Source organism: Danio rerio, chromosome 1, assembly GCF_052040795.2.
Source record: "Danio rerio strain M-AB ecotype USA chromosome 1, GRCz13ab, whole genome shotgun sequence".
NCBI lineage: Eukaryota > Metazoa > Chordata > Actinopteri > Cypriniformes > Danionidae > Danio > Danio rerio.
The window spans coordinates 60,052,543-60,074,011 of NC_141021.1; the positions used below are offsets into that span (position 1 = coordinate 60,052,543).

At 41.0% G+C, this 21,469-nt stretch overlaps 3 protein-coding genes across 6 annotated transcripts in view; 1 reads left to right on the top strand and 2 right to left on the bottom strand.

The window, feature by feature from the left end:
- Positions 1-21,469, top strand: part of tspan34a (tetraspanin 34a) — a 74,489-nt gene that overhangs the window by 9,882 nt on the left and 43,138 nt on the right. The gene's annotated exons all lie outside the window — the stretch shown is intronic.
- Positions 3,314-10,650, bottom strand: zmp:0000000971. 2 transcript variants are annotated; one of them, XM_087238178.1, is made up of 10 exons: positions 10,606-10,650; positions 8,714-8,782; positions 6,629-6,976; positions 6,288-6,530; positions 5,960-6,208; positions 5,808-5,883; positions 5,574-5,613; positions 4,448-4,525; positions 4,189-4,248; positions 3,314-4,084 (listed from the first exon to the last, which is right to left on the bottom strand). In XM_087238178.1, the coding sequence occupies exons 1-10, from the start codon at positions 10,607-10,609 to the stop codon at positions 4,064-4,066; spliced, it is 1,188 nt and encodes a 395-aa protein (XP_087094304.1). In that variant the 5' UTR covers positions 10,610-10,650; the 3' UTR covers positions 3,314-4,063. The 2 variants fall into 2 exon arrangements, with proteins under 2 accessions (XP_087094304.1, XP_087094305.1); XM_087238179.1 differs by having other exon boundaries at positions 10,524-10,607.
- Positions 12,436-17,186, bottom strand: LOC100006752 (B-cell receptor CD22). 3 transcript variants are annotated; one of them, XM_087238123.1, is made up of 10 exons: positions 17,094-17,186; positions 16,670-17,014; positions 16,326-16,571; positions 15,993-16,250; positions 14,434-14,682; positions 14,287-14,362; positions 14,047-14,098; positions 13,867-13,941; positions 13,661-13,726; positions 12,436-13,553 (listed from the first exon to the last, which is right to left on the bottom strand). In XM_087238123.1, the coding sequence occupies exons 1-10, from the start codon at positions 17,152-17,154 to the stop codon at positions 13,533-13,535; spliced, it is 1,449 nt and encodes a 482-aa protein (XP_087094249.1). In that variant the 5' UTR covers positions 17,155-17,186; the 3' UTR covers positions 12,436-13,532. The 3 variants fall into 3 exon arrangements, with proteins under 3 accessions (XP_087094249.1, XP_087094251.1, XP_087094250.1); XM_087238125.1 differs by lacking the exon at positions 15,993-16,250 and having other exon boundaries at positions 14,059-14,098; XM_087238124.1 differs by lacking the exon at positions 15,993-16,250.

Below are 21,469 nucleotides of genomic sequence, written 5' to 3' on the forward strand. Positions count from 1 at the left end.
CAGCAATAGTGCAGATAAAATTAAGTATTAAAAGCCATCTTAAATAAGGGGGTTTTGAGTCTTGATTTGAACAGTGTAAGGGAGTCGATGTTTCTGATGGCAGGTGGTAGTGAGTTCCAAAGCCGCGGAGCAGAGCGGCTAAATGCTTTGTTGCCCAAAGTTGAAAGGCGAGAAGAGGGAACAGACAAGTGGAGAGAGGAAGAAGATCGCAGGGTGCGAGAAGGAACAGAAATGTGGATGAGGGCAGACAAATATGGAGGGGCGAGATTGTGGATGGCTTTGAATGTTAACATCAAGATTTTAAAGTCAATTCGAAAATGAACAGGTAACCAATGAAGCTGCTGCAGGACAGGGGTGATGTGATGAGAAGAAGGGGTTCTGGTGATGATACGGGCAGCTGAGTTCTGGACCAACTGAAGCTTACGGAGAGATTTATGAGTGAGACCAAAGAGAAGAGAGTTGAAGTTATCTAAACGAGATGTGACAAGGCTATGAACGAGAACAGCAGTGGCATGAGGGGTAAGAGAAGGGCGGAGACGGTTAATGTTGCGTAGGTGGAAGTAAGCAGAACGGGTGATGTTATTGATGTGAGAATCAAAAGATAGGGTGCTATCAAGGATGACACCCAGACTCTTGTCTAAACCTGTTTAGAGGGATAAATGAAACAGTCGTCAATTGAGAGAGAAAAGCTGTCAGTTTTGGAGAGTGTTGATTTGGTACCAACAAGCAAAACCTCAGTTTTTGAACTATTTAGTTTGAGGAAGGTAAGAGAGAGCCAGGACTTGATTTCTGCTAAGCAGTCTGTAAGGGATGTAGGTGGAAAACAAGAAGAGGGTTTGCCAGAGAGATAGAGCTGGGTGTCATCTGCATAGCAGTGAAACTGTATGCTATATTTACGGAGAATATTACCGAGTGGAAGGAGGTAGATGATAAAAAGCAGGAGCCCCAGGACTGAGCCCTGGGGAACACACGGAGAAGCTGTAAAGTGCTGAAAAGTGAATGATTTGAGTTGAATGAACTATAATAAACTATTCATTGGAGAGCATGGGAATATCGGAGCAGGATGGTAAGTCCTATATTTACAATCAAACCAAAAATTGGTGCAGGAGAATAAAGGAGAATAGGAATAAAACACTAGCTGAAAAAATATATACTGGAATCTTTAGTTGGATAATCTTGCTAAATACTTGGGACAACTAACATTTTACAATTATTAAAGCATGAATACTTTTACTTTGCATACAATTGTCATGCTAAGAAATAAATACATCACCACAGTTAACTGCAAAATGAGTTTTATTAGGCAATTAGCAAAACATTTACAGAAGATTATGTCTGGACCATGGGTCTCAAACTCAATTCCTGGAGGCCTGCAGCTCTGCACAGTTTTTCTCCAGCACTAATCGAACACAGCTGATGCAACTAATCAAGGGCTTCAAGACTCTTTTGAACACTCGATTATTTGGATCAGCTGTATTTGATTAGTGCTGGAGAAAAACTATGCAGAGCTGAAGGCCTCCAGGAATTGAGTTTGAGACCCATGGTCTAGAGCAGGGGTCACCAATCTCGTTCCTGGAGGGTTGGTGTCCCTGCAGGGTTTAGCTCTAACTTACCTCAACACACCAGCCTGGGTGTTTCAAGTATACCTAGTAAGACCTTGATTAGCTTGTTCAGGTGTGCTTGATTAGAGTTGGAGCTAAAATCTCCAGGAGACCGGCCCTTCAGGAACAACTTTGGTGATCCCTGGTCTAGAGTGATATGTGCCAACTTTCAGTTTGCACTGCATAAAGCAGAGATTTCCTTTGTGACCGTGGATTGCTAAATACTTGCTGAAAAGGTGCGTTTCAGTTTATCATATGACATCTTTTATTATTTAACAACTCAACTGAACTATTTTGGTCAAACACAATAATAACTGGTCAAGTACTTATATGCTATATGTATACAACTCTGTAACTCTATTCCATCTCCCTTGATCGCTTTAAAAGAGCTTATAACTCTGTTTATCAAAGTCGCTACCATTTTCACTTGCTTCAGTTTGGCTCAGAGTGGGAATGGAAATCATGGAATGGAGATGATTACAGGACACGTTGAGCAGGGAGGAGAGTTGCTCTGCTCCACTCTTCTACAAACTCTAGTCAACGTTTCAGTCTGTAACATATGGATGCTGATGACAGAGGTGAGGATCTACGTGCAGTTCTTTAATGACAAGAGTAGTCAGACAGGCAATGGTCAAAACAAGAGCAAAACTAAAGCATAAAGGTAATCCAAAATATGTGGTCAGATTACAGGTAAAAGGTCCGGCTTCAAATCGAAATGGTAAACCGTGCAAGGATCGAAACATGGCATGACAAACAAGGAAGAACGATTTGTAATGGTACACAGGGTAAAACACAACCCAAGCTCATTCTGGAAACGTAGCCCCGCGGACGTTTCTGGAGACCGCGATTTACGTGGCCGGAGGTACGTACGGACGTGTTTAGTTTTTTTCGAGCGAACGCTGCGGGGCGGTGTGGCGCCGCTCCGCTCCTCCTCTTCGTGCTCGTCGGCCGACGGCTCGCCTCCGAGTGTAGGGCTTTCCCGATGTAACCAGTTTGTCCGCTTAGCTCACAGCGTTGCGTCGGCGGAGTGGAGGCCCCAGAGGCGGAGGAGTAGGAGCCGGCCACAGGGACGACGACCGGGATCGAGTCCGGGGAACAGCGGTTCCGGAAATCAGGTAAGACGAAAAACAGAATCCGAAAAATAAGGGCGAGAACGCGCCGGGATCCGAAAATGCGGTCAAATTCAAAGACGAGGGCTTTTATTTTTTTTTCTGGACGGCTTTTGTGAATCGTCGCTCGGGTTTAGGGAAGGAGGAGGAGGAAGAGGAGGGCAGCCGGGTCGGCCGATCTGGCGGCTTTTCGCGTGAGAACGGTGCGGGCGCGAACGGCGCGCGCTCCCGAGAAGCGCCCGAGACGCAAAAAAGCGCGCACAGCGGCCTCTAGCGGATGCGCGAAAACAAAAAACGCTCGAATACGTACCTCCTGGGACGTATCTCGCGGTCCGCAGAAACGTCCACGGGGCTAGGTTGGGCTGAGCCCAGGTTGGTAAAACAAGACTCAGCAATGTTTGTTGCAAAGAGGAGAGTCTTTATAGTCCAGTTAATGATTCACTCATGAGCTTCAGCTGTGTGTCATTATTAGTGATCTGGAACAGGTGTGTGTGAACAGGCAAAATGGGATTTGTAGTTCTTTTGGTGGCAGATTTTTAGTTCTCCAGTGATCTGTATGGACTAGATCGCTGGTGATTGTGACAGGATCAGTTAAAGCTCCGGTTTACTTTAATCAAACTTTTATTTCAATCTTCATTTGGAGACAAAAAAAGTTTTTACAACTGAGTAGGCAGGGTTGTAAATATGCCATGCTGTTTCTGAGTGCTATAAACAACAATAGCGGCTGGAAGAGAACGGTTTCATAAACATCTGGCAAACAACCCTCTCCCCGAGATACGTAATGTATTCTGTTTGCTGCGCAGAGAAAGCGAATATGACGTTATGCAATGCAGTTGTGCTTCTCGACCGGTGTGAAGTCCTCTGATTCTTTAAAATCTCTTCGTGAGGAATCGTACAGGTGCGGATAGATCTGTATCAGCTCTGCTGCTCCACCCAGGTGTGTCGTAAGTGGGGGAAAAGAGTGACAAATTGCTTAGGGCTGCACCATCTCCTACTACTCTTCACTTACATTGTCAAAACCCCCACAAAGCCCCTGCTCTCACTCTTCAACTTTTTTTTTTTTACCGGGAGGCCTTTGCTGTTTGTCCCTAACCACCCATCTGCCCTTTCACCGGCCTCCCAAAACCACTCTTGACACCTTTGACCACTCTTAATTTACATAGCCAACTCACAACTCAGCCTCCAAGGTTAAAAACTTTAAAAGTCATGTGCAAAATGCACATTAAGGTGATTAGTAACACAGGTTTACATCATGTCAATTAACATTTTGCTTCAATTTTTACACACTCATCTATAAATGAAACACAAAGAGGTTCGTATAGGCGGTGAAATGTTTGCTGTGCACCAAAAACACTATGGCTTCCTCTTGTTTTTCTAAAGGAAAAATACAGTAAATAAATAATTAATTACAGTTTTAACTAAAATAGCAAGAATCTTTAGGCTAATTAGTTTTAATAACCAGTAAGTTTTTTACTTACTGGAAGGTTTTCATACACAGAAGAGTCCAGTTCAGGTTCACATTTGTTGATTTGAAAAGCCTTGATGAAGAGACAAACAGAAATAGTTTCTATATAATCAGACAATAGCCATTTAATATTTCAAATAATTCTATTCGATTTAGCATTATGGAGCACTTTTTTCTATAAGGTAAAGCTCTGGTTTACTTTAATCAAACTTATATTTTAATCTTCACGACTGTGTTCAGCGTTTTAGAAAAGCATCAGCTAAAGCACTTACTGTAGCATTCTCATACACAGGCTGATTTAAATCAACATCACAAGCTTTACGTTTGTCATCCTGATGTCTGGAAGGATTCTGCTTGGTCACGAAAGAGAACAGAATAGAGAGAAAATATTCTTAATAATAATAACAACTCAAACAAAAACATTCTGATGAGTACAACCCAGGCTCCTTCTGAAAATGTACCTCTATATATATTTCTGGGGATCACCAAATACTTTCTAGAAACTACATTTTTTTTGCAGTTTTTATATTCGCAAATCCACCAGAGGCCACTATGCACACTCTTTAGAGATCTCAAATTTCTCTCACAGGTGCCATTTTGCGCCTGCTGTTCTCACACAAATCCTCCAGAGGCCACTGTTTACTGACTGACCCACCCTCCTCCTTCCCTAAACCCAACCAACAGTATTTTGAAAAGCACAGATTGATCCGCCCACCCGTTTCCCTTAACCCACAGGTGTCAAACTCAGTTCCTGGAGGGTCGCAGCTCTGCACAGTTTAGTTCCAACCCTAATTAAACACACCTGATCAAACTAATTGAGTCCTTCAGGCTTGTTTGAAACCTACAGGTAAGTGTGTTGGAGCAGGGTTGGAACTAAACTGTGCAGGGCTTCGGCCCTCCAGGAATTGAGTTTGACACCCCTGCCTTAACCCAACTAACAATTTTAAAAAGCAATCCAGAAAAAGAAAAGCTCTCACCCGATTTTTACTATGTTTTCAGATTTTACCACATCCTCACCCTGTTATTTACTTGTTTATTTTATTTTTTGGACTCTGTTTTTGTCTTATCTGCTTTTTGGAACCAATCCTTATTGGACTCCGTGGTTGTGGTCAACCCCTCTCTGCATTTCAAGTTCATTGACATACATAGTGAGCTAACTGGACAAACTGGTTACAGTGGAAAAGCCATCCATATGGAGGTAAGCGGTCAGCTGGTAAGCGTGAAAAGGAACAGCGTCATACCGCCCCATAGCATTCATTTTAAAAATGAAATGCAGCGATACATACATGTAGCTACATGATCTGTGATCTCCAGAAACGTATATAGGACTACTGTACGCTTTCAGAATGAGTGTATGTTAGATGAGTAAATTACTAATAACTAAACCTGTTTTCTGACCTGTTGTTTGGCTTTTCTCTTCTTCATCCTCCTGATTCCCCTATAAAGTCAATGATTTCACACATTAACAGCCAATCAGAAGCTCAATATTTAATACGTTCATCATTTAACCTCTGGGATTTATAGGATGATAATGAGTTTTAATGTGATGAGATCTGGTTTATATTCAGAGTTTACTGCAGTAATCCTGTGAATTTCAGAGTTTCTCATTACATCGAACCACACACATCTTACCAAATGATCCCCATTGTGATGAAAACCGCAGCTCCACAAACCATCCCAATGGAGATGTAGAATAACACTGGAGGTCCTACAACAGACAAAAGAGTGAAACATCTGAAATTATTAAAGTCCATCTCTTTAAAAGAGTAAATGAGCTGCTTTACCTTTAACAGTGACAGTGACGGCGTCTGATCTCTGAGCTCCATGTGGATTGTGAGCCTCACAGTAGAAGCGTCCACTCTGTACTGCACTGAAACTCTGTCCAGATCCAACAGCTGAGCTTTGATTCTCCTCAAACCAGCTGAAGCTCAGAGCGGGAGGGTTTGAGTCACTGATGCAGATCAGAGTCACTGAATCTGCAGACATTATTACAGCAGATCCATTAATGGACACTGAGACGTTCCTGGGTGGGTCTGAAAATGACAAAATCAAATATGTTTCTGAAGATAAGTTTTAGAAATGCTTATAAAGAACTAACAAATCTGCACTCACAGGTGACATTAAGATTTATGTCAGGTGATGTGAGTGTGTGTCCATGTACAGCACATCTATATCTGCCTGCATCTTCTCTTCTGACTGGATCAAGGATGAGCTTTTCAATAGTTTTCTCAGTCAATCTCTCTGAGTTTCTGTACCAGATGAATGTTGGTGTGTCAGTCAGTTTACAGCTGCTTCTACATGTCAGACGGACTGAATCTCCCTCTGTCACTCTCTCAGGAGACTCCAGCTGAAGATCTGAACACAACACACACATTATATCTAGTGCTGCTCTCATACACTGATTATTATTCTACATTATGACCACAAGAAGAGAGAAACCTCAGGAAAGTCACCTGTGACAGAGAGACACACTCCAATTTTACCAATCCATTTGCCATTTTTATCAGTAATGAATCTGAAATAATACTTGTGTTCATCTTCCTTTGTCACATGACTCAGTCTGACGGTGCAGTTCTGCTGATTATCTCCCAGATACTGAAGCCTCTGACTGTATTCAGGATCCACAGACAGATCTGGAAACTCTTCATCATCCCTTTTATCTGTTGTTTTGGTCCAGAACACATTCTTGATCTGATGTCCAGCAGGGTATGTATAAGTGCAGCTCATTATCACTGATGAGTTCGTAAGTGCACAGATGTGTGAAGGACTGTATTTAACATTCCATTCAGTACTTGAACCTCCTGAAACACAGAAGTCCAAAAGTTGTTTATGATTGAGGAAAGCATAATACTTTTGTCAGAGCACTACTTATATTACCCTCATAGACTACACGTACCATCATGCCTTGCAACCACACACCAGTTTCAGTTCACCTTTTTATCACACATAGTTGTAGAATATTAATATGTATAACATGGACTTAACATGAAAGGATGGCACTATGAAAGAGATTAGGTCCCATGCTAATATTTTTAATACTAATAAAGCAGGTCTCAATTCATTTCATGTTTATTTCTGTGGCGCTTTTACAATCTAGATTGTGTCAAAGCAGCTTCGCATAGAAGTTCTAGTAATCTGAGAGTGTGCCAGTCCAGTTTTCAGACTTGACGTTCAGTTTAGTTCAGTTCAGTGTGGTTTAATTTTCACTGCTGAAAGTCCAAACACTGAAGAGCAAATCCATCGATGCACACCTCAACAAGTCCCAAACCAAGCGAGCTAGTGGAGACAGTGGAGGAACAAAACTTCACTAGTAGCCAAAAGTAAAGGGAAAAAACCACAGGAGAAACCAGGCTCAGTTAGGCATGACCATTTCTTCTCTGGACAAACGTCTGGTGCAGAGCTGCAGTCTATGTGCAGTCTATATCCATGATCTTGGTCTCTTAGAATCATTCTGAATTACCCTGGCATAGTGGTGCCCCTGTATGCACATACACATACACCACTCTCTCAATCTTCCACGGCTGAGTCGGGTTTAGCTGGGAATGCACTGTGCGATTTTTGATCCAATTTTAGGCTTAATACTATCTTGTGTGACTCTTCTTTGAATTTGACTGAATTTCAGCTATGGCGAGGCAGTGGCGCAGTAGGTAGTGCTGTCGCCTCACAGCAAGAAGGTCGCTGGGTCGCTAGTTCGAACCTCGGCTCAGTTGGCATTTCTGTGTGGAGTTTGCATCAACTCTCCCAATCGGATTGTTTTCTGGCATTTCAGAAGTCTTTCTGAGCCCTCGTTAGGGACAGTTTAATCAGAGCAAAATTTTTAATTCTTTCTTTCCACTGAGCCATACACTCCTTCCTATTGGTGGCATAAATACACCACATACTGGTTTGCCAACCACCATGAAATTAAAAAAGAAGTAATGGGTGTTATGTGTTGGTTTCATACACATAGTGTGTGAGAAATCACAAAAAAGTTGCACAGTGTATGCACAGCCTGTTGATGAGAGGGGACTGCGCTTTTGCTGTGGCAGCACCTAAACTGTGGAATGGGCTGCATCTGCACATTAGACAAGCCTCTTCTATTACCCTTTTTAAATCTCTTCTTAAAGCGCACATCTTTAATTTGGCCTTTGGCACATGTTAACATTTAATGTTCATTAATTTGTATTTATTTTAAAGTATATGTTATGCATTGTTACACCCTTTATTGTTAGCACTTTGGTCAACTTTGTTGTTTTAAGGTGCATTATAAATAAAACTGAAATTGAAGTTAATGCATTTCAAAGTGTTTTCCCTTGGTTTAACCTTGCCCTTGTTTCTGACCTTTGGACGGTTTCTTTTGATTTTTGTTTGCCAATTGTGTTAATTATTGGCCTGTTTAACAGATTGCGTTCTTGGAATATCTCTGTTGTTGTCTATGCTGACATTCGACCCCTGCCTGTTTGACCATGCTTGTTAAAGATGAAATTGGATCTTTACTCCGCCGTCACGTCTCCCCTTTGCCACAGAAAAGTATAGTCACTGAAACAGTAATGGCTTACCGTGAACAATGAGCAGGAAGATCAGAGGAAGGGGAGGAGTCATTCTGATTGACATTACCATAGCGACACCTACAACACAAGCATAGTGGCTTATTGCAGAGTTATAAATATATAATATAAATATTTTTAAATCTCGGTTCATGATTCTTAAGCTTGAAATAAAGTAGTTATCTGGGTTTGTATATTAGGGAATTATTGCACGTTGTCCATTCACACTAAATATCTACAGCTTCCGAGTCCAACTGCACCATGCTGTAGCCCACCCTTTTCCAACAAGGCCAGAGCCAGGCAGTAGCACTCAGACTAGTCAAATGCGCTAGCATAGACAAATGCACTCGGGCACACTTCCGATTGCCAAGTTCAGGGGTGTTCAACCCTGGTCCTGGAGATCTACCTTCCTGCAGAGTTCAGTTGCCACCTTGATCAAACATATCCGTGTTTTATTACCAAGTGCTAATTTAGATTCAACTTAGTTGGTTTAGTTGTGTTTGATTTGGGTTTGAGCTGAACTCTGCAGGAAGGTAGATCTCCAAGGAGAGGGTTGAGCACCCCTGGCCTAGTGTGACTACACCTACTCAGAAGTCTTTATCCAGTATTTAGCCGCACCACAGGATCTACTCTTCAGCACAATGTTAACAAAAAACCTAGACACGAAAACCCTTTCAGATCCCAACATAACAGAACAAGTCTCAAATTTCACAAATCTCAACAACAACAAATCTTTCTTGTCATTAATATTGTAGCAGTTGAACAAGGGTCAGGAAGCATATGATTGTTTAAACTCCTCTTTTAATAAACTTTTGCAAAGTGTAGACGAGAATACCTCCACATGCCTGAAAACAAGCCAACTCTCGGATCATAAAAACACATTACTTGGGGAAAAAAATCCTGCCGAGTGCACAGACTCGCTTTACCCCAAAACCTGTACCTCGAAGGAACCAACACAGTCTTGAATATGATCTCCTCTTGGGTCTGCACATTGCAGGACAAAAACAAGGAAAGACTATGCAGTGGTTTACTTCTGACACCAGTGTAACAGTCTAAAAAAGGTCAGGAAGCTTTTAGCTCTTCATCCGTAACAATTAATGAACTTTAGCACGGCATAGACAAGGATACCTTTACTTGGCTAAAACAAAACCAACTCTCTCATCAGACTGTTCTTTCATTTGACGGGTCAAACTTCTCTTTTAATGACCTTTTGCACAGCCTAGATGAGGATACTTTCACACGCCCACAAACAAACCAACTCTCGGATCCGGAAAAACATACATCAACGTGGAAAAGAACCCTGATGAGTGCTCAGACCTGCTTTACCTCAAAACCCCACATTATCACACACCAAAATATAACTCAGAAACTTTAGTTTAAACTCTTCTAGCACGCTACACTGCTCCCCTCCCTCAGAGCAAAGTGAACAAACATAGTCTTTAGGTTTGGACTTGACCTCTTCTTTAGTCTGCTGCCACATGGCTTTGCAGGACAAAAACAAGCAAGATGATGCAACAGTTACTTCTGACACCAGTGTAACAGTCTAAAGAAGGCCAGGAAGCCTCTTCAACCTTCATTTTTAATTAACTTTTGCACGGCATAGACGAGGATACCTTCGCTTGCTCCAAAACAAACCAACACTCTCTCTCATCAGAAAAACGTACATTCCCAGCGAAGAAAAAAACCCAGTGAGTGCACAAAATCACTTAACCCCAAAATCTTGAATATTAGAAGTCTGCTTTTGTTATTTAGAAAGCTATTATGCAATAAATTAAAGAGCATACTCAATTACACTTTAGTCACAAACATACATAACCATTACCAGGCACAACGAAAACTAATCCACTGAACAACTAGCCCCATAAACCCTAAAACAGTGAAATATTATTGAACAATGCTCTTACCCATTTCCCCAACACCAACGACCAGTTATAACAGTAAAGTGAACTAGATGAGACCAGTACTTGCCTTCACACATTGTCAATGACACGTGATTAACACTCTATATTTTAACATGTGGTTTTGACATCTTAAATAGTGCAGCTAATGCAGAAGTGCTCAGAAAGTTTATTAAGTGCGTCATCATAGAAATAACAATATGCTAAAGGTTATGAATGACAGAAGCTTTATATGAGCCTGTAAGGATCCTTATTTTATAATTCTTTCAGACTGTTTATATATATATATAAACATGTGTATATATATATTTATATAAAGCCTTGCCCTTTTTTCTCTTGGATATAAAGAGCCCTTCCAAAATGATATCAAGTGCCCCCTGGCCTTCTGTTCGCCATCGTTAACCATCCCACCAACCCCTTAACAGAGCAGCCCCCTCATCAGAGCAGGCAACGTTTCTCCAATCTTCTATTGTCCAGTTTTGGTGAGTCTGTGTGAATTGTAGCCTCAGTTTCCTGTTCTTAGCTGACAGGAGCGGCACCCGGTGTGCTCTTCTGCTGCTGTAGCCCATCCGCCTCAAGGTTGGACGTGTTGTGTGTTCAGAGATGCTCTTCTGCAGACCTCGGTTGTAACGAGTGCTTATTTGAGTTACTGTTGCCTTTCTATCAGCTGGAACCAGTCTGGCCATTCTCCTCTGACCTCTGGCATCAACAAGGCATTTGCGCCCACAGAACTGCCACTCACTGGATATTTCCTCTTTTTCAGATCATTCTCTGTTAACCCTAAAGATGGTTGTGCGTGAAAATCTCAGTAGATCAGCAGTTTCTAAAATACTCAAACCAGCCTGTCTGGCACTAACAACCATGCTACGTTCAAAGTCACTTAAATCCCCTTTATCATTATTGCAGTAAAATACTAGGCATTTCATAAGCTTCCAATGCATTGATTGATTAATAGATATTTATAATCTCTGTCTTTTTTTAGGAAGTGTAACTTCTCAATAAAAATTGTCACAAATACAGTTTACCAAAATACATTTTGTTCTCAATTGAGAAACGTGAGAAGCTCAAATGTGTGAACCTTTGCATTGCTCTGTGGTTGAAGACATAATGTGACCCTCATGAACGACTGAGACTCTGAGTGACATCACACCTAACATGAAGGGGAAGCCAAGCAGAATAAAGCTGGAGGCCTCTCTACAAACCCAAAATGGCGTCTTTAGTCACATAAGTCCTGCCTTTAAATTAAAGAGCCAATCAGTGTAACCCCGCCGGTTCTACACCACCCAACCCGCTTCGGGCTGGGATCGAAGCGGCGAACTTCCGCATGGGAGTCAGTTGCTCTACCAAGGAGGTTAAAGACCATCACCTCAAGCATCTGTCGCTAGAACACCTTTAGAGGTCAGAGGAGTAAGGTTTCCCTGCACAGCACACACTAGCTGGCCTCCGTTACATCAGCAGTTGGTAGAGCTCCCAATGCAGATCGGAAACTTGCATTCAGGACTGAACATGAGCATTATAAACCTGAAGATAATGCTGTTTTAATGTTGTCTGAGCATAAGAAACATTAGTTATTGGGGAGTTGACAGTATGGGAATGTCAGAGCAGCTTTAGTAAATCTATTCTTTACAATCAAACCAAAAAGTAGTGCCAAACATATGAGAATAAAAAAGTAGTGCCAAACAAAAGAGAATCACTAGCTGATAAAATATACTGGAAACTTTAGTTGGATAATCTCGCAAATACTTTAGTAAAGTGCAATTTTACGATTCTTAAAGCATGACTACTTTTACTTTGCATACAATTATCATATTTTAAATAATACAGTACTTCAGTTCATTCCAATATACATTTTTATTAGGTACTTAACACATAAACAGAGCATTATTTCTAGAATTAATCTGCCCACAGTATAAGATAGAAGTGAAATTTACGTCAACATTGTTACAGGTTATTTGTGATAGGCAATGTTTTTAGTTCACACTTCATAAAGCAGATAAAAAAAGAGTTTACTTTGAGATTGTGGATTGTTAAAGTCTGCATAAAAAATGAAAACTGTCCCATCGTCTGATCTTTTCTTCCATCTCAAACATATTTCCACTTGAAATGGTCCTGGAATTATAAAAATGTAGGCCGGTGTGTGATTTTGTCCTTTGGGAACCGATTGGATTGTTGGAAGATGGACATTGTAAATGTAATGTGTGTATTTATATAGTGCATTTATCACATATGGCCATAAACCCAAAGCGCTTCATGATCATGAGAGGGCTCTTTCCACACCACCACCAGTGTGCAGCATCCACTTGGATGATGCGACGGCAGCCACAGGACAACAGCACCAGTGCGCTCACCACACACCAGCTATAGGGGGAGTGGAAAGACAGAGATATAGACAATTCAGTAGATAGGGATGATTGGGAGGCCATGATGATTAAGGGTCGAGAGGGAATATGGCCAGAACACGAGGGTTACACCCCTACTCTTTATGAGAAGTGCCATGGGATTTTTAATGAGCACAGAGAGTCACGACCTCAGTTTAACGTCTCATCCGAAAGATGGCACCCACTGACAGTGTAGTGTCCCCTTCACTATACTGGGGCATTAGGACTCACACAGACTGCAGGTGGAGTGCCCCCTGCTGGCCTCACTAACACCACTTCCAACAGAGACCTAGTTTTCTCATGTGGCCTCACATCCAGGAACAACCAAGCTCAGCTCTGCTTAGCTGCAGAGAGTAACCGCTCTTGGGTAGCAGGGTGACATGGCTGAGGCCATCAAAAATGGAGGAAGACTGATGAATTGATAAAGGCTGAGCAGAAATGAGACACCCTAAATGATTAAAAGCCCTGTCCTAAAAGACTGAAAGTCCCACACTAAAGGCACTGAAACAAAGAGATTCATAGAGGCGGTGATATGTTTGCTGAGCATTTTAAACACTACTGCGTCCTCTTGTTATTCTGAAGAAAAACAAAATTAAATGAATTAATAATTACAGTTTTAACTAAAATAAAGATGAATCTTCAGGCTAATTAGTGTTTCTGTATCTCGTCTGTTTTTTACTTACGGGAAGGTTTTCATAGACAGAAGAGTCCAGATCAAGTTCACAGTGGTCAGAGCTGTCTTGAAGAGCCTTCATGAAGAGACCAAGAGATTAAGTTTCTATATAATCAACCAATGGACATTTTGGTATTTAAAACTAGAATTAATGAGCGATTAATTCCTTTCTCTATGTTGAACAAAGTTTAGAAAAGCATCAGCTAAAACCCTTACCGTTGCATTCTCATACACAGGCTGATCAACATCACAAGCTTTACGCTTGTCATCCTGACGTCTGGAACAATCCAGCTTCACCATGAAAGAGATTAAAACAGAACAGAGAGAAAATAATATCTTTACACAACTCATCAAGTCACAACTACAATCTGATGAGTAAATTACTGATGATCAAACCTGTTTTCTGACCTGTTGTTTGGCTTTTCTCTCCTTCATCCTCCTGATTCCCCTTTAAAGTCAATGATTTCACACATTAACAGCCAATCAGAAGCTCAATGTTTAATACATTCATCATTTAACCAGTGGGATTAATAGCACTGACCACTGCCATTATAATGTGATGAGATCTGGTTTATTAACAGTGTTATTCCTGTGAATTTCAGACTTTGTCATTACATCGAGCCACACACATCTTACCAAATGATCCCTATTGTGATGAAAACCGCAGCTCCACAAGCCACTCCAATGGAGATGTAGAATAGCACTGGAGGACCTACAACAGAGACAAAGGAGTAAAACATCAGAAATTATACTCTCATTAAAGCAGTAAATGAGCTGCTTTACCTTTAACAGTGACAGTGACGGTGTCTGATCTCTGAGCTCCATGTGGATTGTGAGCCTCACAGTAGAAGCGTCCACTCTGTACTGCACTGAAACTCTGTCCAGATCCAACAGCTGAGCTTTGATTCTCCTTAAACCAGCTGAAGCTCAGAGCAGGAGGGTTTGAGTCACTGATGCACATCAGACTCACTGAATCAAACCAAAGCTGACCAGAATTATCAGTGATGGACACTGAGACGTTCCTGGGTGGGTCTGAAAGAAGACAACAAGAGGAAATAGGTTGTGTTTTCTAATTACGACACCATAATATCTACGACAAAGGCCTGTTCACGAACACATGTTCACTCTGAGAACCAGTCCAAACTCATTTTCACTGAGAGCTATGGTTCAGTACAGTGTAGTTTGATACGCAATACTCGCATTTCCAAAAGTTGGTATGAAAATGGCGAACAATACTACATCATTTTTTTGAGACTCTTTCGTCAGAATGCCTAGCACAATCATACAGTACTAACAGGGTGGAGGCAGACTCACTGCGGAAAGCTGATTGGTTTATAGAGAATGATCAATTGCACATGCAACAAGCCAGGCGAACGGCACTGTAGGATAGCCATTTTTAAATATAGAGCTGAAACACGACAGTAATAACACACTGTCAGTGTGCAGCAGTAGACCAGGATGGACCTGAACTCAAACAAAGCTGGTCTCTTCTTGTGACAAACCGTCACTTGCCATGAAGAACAACAGATTCTGCTGTATGTCCTCCATTGTTGTTTACAGGCCATTCTTGTTGCATCTAAAAACATGTGGCTCACATTAGACACCACTTCCTCTTTTATATACACCACCTATCACAGGGCTGCCCAACCCTGTTCCTGGAGATCTACCTTCCTGCAGATTTTAGTTGCAACCCATATCAAACACACCTGCCTGTAATTATCAAGTGCTATTCAGGTCCTAATTAATTAGTTCAGGTGTGTTTGATATGGGTAGCAACTGAAATCTGCAGGAATCCTGCTAAAAATCCAGCTTAAACCACCCTAAGCTGGTTGGCTGGTTTTAGCTGGTTGACCAGCCTGGTTTTAGAGGGGTTTTGGCCATTTCCCGGCTGTTTTCCAGCCATTTCCTGCCTGGTCTTAGCTGGCCAGGCTGGAAAGTGACCAGCTAAAACCAATTAAACCAGTTTGACCAGCCTGGTTTAAGATGGACACAGCTGGTTTTAGCTGGGCTCCTAGCCTGGTTAGGCTGGTCAAGCTGGTTTTGGCTGGTCATCTTCTAGGCCTGACCAGCTAAGACCAGGCTGGAAATAGCTGGAAATGAGCCTGGAATTGGCCAAAAGCCCTCTAAAACCAGGCTGGTCAATCGGCTAAAACCAGCCAACCAGCCTATTGTGTTTTAAGCTGTTTTTTTCAGCAGGGAAGGTGGCTCTCCAGCAACAGGGTTAGCCACCCCTGACCTATCAATTAAGGATACTATTGGCAATGGAAACACAAGCCTGATCAGGGTGACTTGTACCAAATTGTACTGTACTAAAGCGCTCAGTGGAAACGAGATTAACTCACACTGAATGTTTAAATTCACAGGATCAGAGGATTTCTCTCCATGCTCATTTCTGGCTCTACACTTGTATTTTTCACTGTCATCTGAGCTGATATTCGAGATGCTGAAGATTCTTCCAGATCCTACAAACGTTTCTCCATTCAACCAGCTGAAGATCAGAGCAGGAGGGTTTGAGTCACTGCTGCAGCTCAGAGTCACTGAATCTCCAGACATTATTACAGCAGATCCACTGATGAACACTGAGACGCTCTTTGGAGGATCTAAAAAGAAACAAAAATTAAACAGGATTTCCTCTGACACAAAATAATTGTGAAGATCAATGAATCTGTACTCACAGGTGACATTGAGATAAACCTCAGGTGATGTGAGTGTGTGTCCATCTACAACACATCTATATCTGCCTGCATCTTCTCTTCTGACTGGATTGAGGATGAGTTTGTTTCCAGTAGTTCCTTCAGTCAATCTCTGTGAGTTTCTGTACCAGATGAATGTTGGTGTGTCAGTCAGTTTACAGCTGCTGTTACATGTCAGACGGACTGAATCTCCCTCTGTCACTCTCTCAGGAGACTCCAGCTGAAGATCTGAACACAACACACACATTATATCTAGTGCTGCTCTCACACACTGATTATTATTCTACATAATGACCACAAGAAGAGAGAAACCTCAGGAGAGTCACCTGTGACAGAGAGACACACTCCTGGAACAGCAATCCATTTCCCATTACGTTGATCAGTAGTAAATCTGAAGTAATACTTGTGTTCATCTTTCTTTGTCACATGACTCAGTCTGACGGTGCAGTTTTGCTGTTTATCTCCCAAATACTCAAGCCTCTGGCTGTATTCAGGGTCCTCAGACAGATCTGGAGGATCTCCACTCTTTACATAATATTTGGTCCAGTACACGTTCATGATCTGATGTCCAGTAGGGTATGTATAAGTGCAGCTCATTATCACTGATGAGTCTTTTAGTGCACAGATGTGTGAAGCTCTGTATTTAACACCCCAATCAGCACTAGAAACCACTGAAAAAAAGAACTGGATGTTTGAGAAAAACTAAAACTAAATTTAGCCAAATGTTTTACTTAAACATTAATGACTCACTGTGAATCATGAACAGAAAGATCAGAGGAAGAGGAGGGGCCATTTTGACCAACTTCACCATTGACACCTACAATAATAACACACACACACACACACACACACACACACACACACACACACACACACACACAGCTTTCACTCATAGATATATTTTTCAAAGTCTTGTTTTAATGTTTGAAATGTTATTTATTCAAGAAAAACACAGTATTTCTTGCACTGCATGGTTCTTTAAGTGTCCAACATCTCGCCAAGTCATATTTTGATTGACAGCATTTCTTAAGTCATGATCACACTAGAGTTTGAGCATGCAAAATTTGGTCGTGTGGCGCTGCACAAAGGGACGGGATGAAACCAGACGATTAGACAATGACATTCATATTTTACATTACTGTACAGACAGGTCACTTTTTGAACCTGCTTTTCACCCAGCTTGAACTTTGGAAGGCAGTGACATGCAAAACTTGTCACTTGTATGTTCAGTCTGCTGTATTCGCATGGGTTTTAACGGAGGTCTATGTGGCAAAAATGTAATGTGACTGCAGCTTTACACAGTAGAACACTATTAATATGTAATAGCATGCATTACTATGTCACCATAGGCCATCTGATTGGTCTGTTGTAGTTTGACTTTGCTCTGACCTGTTGATTCTGTCCTCTGTTGGATATATAGGGGCGGAACAATGAAACTGAAACACTGACCAATTAAGTTTTGGATGTTTCATGGCTAAATTTGATCAGCCTGGTAACCAATCTTTACTGATCTTCATTCCAGCAGTAAGAGCCGAGTGTGAAGGTTTACTTAGCAAAGCAATAGCTCAGGGTGACAAATCAGAGTTCACAGGACAAATTGTTGGTGCTCGTCTCGCTGGCACATTTGTGACCAAGACAGCAAGCCTTTCTGATTACCAAGAGCAACGGTATCCAGAATAATGTTAGCAAATTATCAAGAAAAAGAACCACATCCAACAGGAGTAACTGTGGAAACAAGTGGAAGCTGTCTGAAAGGGATTGTGGGTGCGCATTTTGGTTTCTGTTTCATTCTTAGTTGATCTGTGTCCAATAAAGAAATCTATGTAGTCCGTTTCTTGTCAGATGTTGTCTTTTAATCTTCGCTCAAAAATAAATAATTAAATAAATAAAGTAAATAACATCACAAACATCACAAATGCGGTAAAGAAAACTGTGGGACTCCGCTGTCTTCTAAAGATTTAACAGACGCAGTTCTTAAAGAGCCCGCACACTATTTTTAGCATGCTACATATCCTCAATGCAAAATACACAGAATATTCATTTGAACAACACGTATGAATAATAAGTTCACAAATGCAAACAATTCAAAACAAACATTTTTTTTTAACTAATATTGTAATGCATCATACTATAACATTAGTTACTGAACCCAAACAACTATGGGATATCTATGGGATATGGGATATCGGATTATCAGACAAATATGTCTGTCTGATAATCCGACTGTATCCAAGAAACATAAAACCACAGCTACTCGACTCACTTTTATTAAATAAGCACCTCAACTCTCCTGTTTCCACCAAAACTATTTATCGAGAGCTCCACAGGGTCAATACACATGGCCAGGCTGCTACAGCCAAAACTTTGGTTGTGCAAATGCCAAATGTCAGTTTCAATGGTGCAAGGAGTGAAAATCTGGGCTGTGGACAATGTGAAACATGTATTGTTCTCAAATGAGTCCACCATCAGGGTCTTTCCCACATCCAGAAGAGTTGTGGTGTGGAGAAGCCCCAAATGGCCCGTTTCCACTATTCACCAATTTATATACACAATATAGTACATAAACCAAGGCTAGTAAAACATTTACTCCAGCTAATATTTTTTTGTGGTTCATAAACTTTCTGTACAGAAATATACTTTAAAATCTTGGATTTTATGACACGATTGTGTAATTTAGATAGATATTAACAAGTTAAAAAGCATTTTGATGTTGGCATTGGACAGGAACATAAAAGAAAAAAAAAACATTACCAACAAAACTTCATCCACTGAACAAATAGCCCATGTATCCCATAGGATATCTGATTTCAGTGAAATTTTATGAATAAAATGGTGCTCTTACCCGTTTCACCAACACCCACGATCAGTGATAGCAGTAAAATGAACTGGATGCAACCAGTACTAACCTTCACACATTGGCATATGACCAACACCCTATATTTTAAGATGAGGTTTGACACCTCATGGCCCACGGATAAAGCAGAAGCGCTATGATAATTTATAGTGCATCTAAAAGTGCATCATGTAGAATCTGGTTTTGAGAGATTAGCTGCAAATAGTTCCGGTTTGAGAGCTGCTGGAGCATCTGTGGACAAACTTTGCAATGCACTGATTGATTAATTGCTGTTTATACTCTAACTGGTGTTTTTTTTTCTTGGAGGTGGAACTGTCAAAGGGTCACAAATACAATTTCCTTTTAAATGAGAAATGTGTGCATCTTTAACAGAAGCTTTGTGCACTGTGGTTGAACATGTGATCATGTAACTGTCATGAGCATCACACCAAGCAGGAAGAGGAAGTCAGTCAGAGTAAAGCCAGAGATGGGCTGAGTCCCAATTCACAGACCCTTAAAACGCCCCTAAAAGTATGTACTATTTTTGTGAAGGAAAATGTTTACACTTTTGAGCGTGCAACAGAAGAGTATGCAAGCTTTGGAATATACTACTTACTCCTTAACAGATCGTTGTGTTGCTCAGTTTAACAGATCGTTGTGTTGCACAGTTATGCCCCCTGTCAATCATCCACACACCATCCACATTTCTGTTGTATTTTATTTCCTACCTTATTAGATAACCAGCGGCAGGTTAATCTCCCATTCATGAGTCTTTCATGCAGAGAAATCTCCTCAGGTCTTTGGATAATTATGCATTTAGACGTTCCGACGTCCAAATGCATCTTTATATAAATTCAGTATTGTTGTTGCAGATGAAGGCGAGGCGGTGGCGCAGTAGGTAGGACATCCGCTGCGTAAAAACTTGCTGGATAAGTTGGCGGTTCCCCGGATTAATAAAAGGACTAAGCCGACAAGAAAATGAATGAATAAATGTTGCAGATGAAATATAACACAGATAATGAGATTTAAATATGCTCCAGTGGGCTGGATATTGACTAACAGTCATTAAAACATCTTTACCGAAGCCTTTCTACTTGACGGCTGGTCTCATGTGTCCAGCATGTTTGTAGTTTATTTACACTTTTCACACGCGTTTGCAGTTCACATTGAATTTGTGTCCAACGCACCATGTATTTTGGGCAATATCAGAGGTTAGAGTATGGACACTTCTACACTTACCAGAAATAGCCAACCATGCGGGAAGCTCTGGCATACTCTTTTCAACATACTATGATTTGGGACATACTAATTCTATTTTCAAATACTACTTAGAACAGATAGTATGCGGGTTGGGATGCAGCAATGTTCTTACTATGGAGGAGATGAAAATGTCTATATGACAATTGGGAAACCCATAACACTAACTTGGTCACATGAAGCACATCTTGGCCTATCTTAGCGACTGAACCTGAGCATTACAATCCTGATGAAATAAACTGGCATCTGTGGTTGGATAATTCTGAAAAATACTTTGGAAAAGTTCAATTTTGTGATCCTTAAAGCATGAATAATTTTACTTTGCATGCAATTATTATGATGTAGTAAATAATACAGTGCTACTTAGTTGCAAAATGAATTTTTATTAGGCATGGTGTCTCAGTGGTCAGCACTGTGGCCTCACAGCAAGAAGGCCACTGATTCAAGTCCCCGGCTGGGTCAGTTGTCGTTTCTGTAATGTGTTTGCATGTTCTTCCCTTTGCATTGGTTTCTTCTGGGTGCTCCGGTTTTCCCCACAGTCCAAACACATGCGCTATAGTACTGTGATGTGGCTGCATCCACTGCGTAAAACATATGCCATAATTGTTGGCAGTTTGATCTCCTATGGCAACCTCTGATAAATAAGGGACTAAGCTGAAAGATAATTAATATCTAGAATTAATTTGCCTACAGTATAAGATCTAAGTTTCCAACACAATCTCACGGCAATTCGTAACTTTTTCATTTAGTGGCTAATTTGTATGAATTCGTACGATCTAATTCGTACAATTTAGTACGATTTGCTCATCCCCCATTGTCTGTTGGGGTTAGGGGTGGGGTTAGGTGCCACGCCTCCTTTTTAAAATCATACCATTTCGTACGACTGAACTCATACTAATTCATACGAATTAGCCACTAAACTGACAAAACGTAAAATACTTAAGTTTTCTCATGAGATCAGGCTGAAGTTTCAGTTCACACTGCATAAAGCAGATAAAAAAGGAGTTTACTTTGAGATTGTGGATTGTTAAAGTTG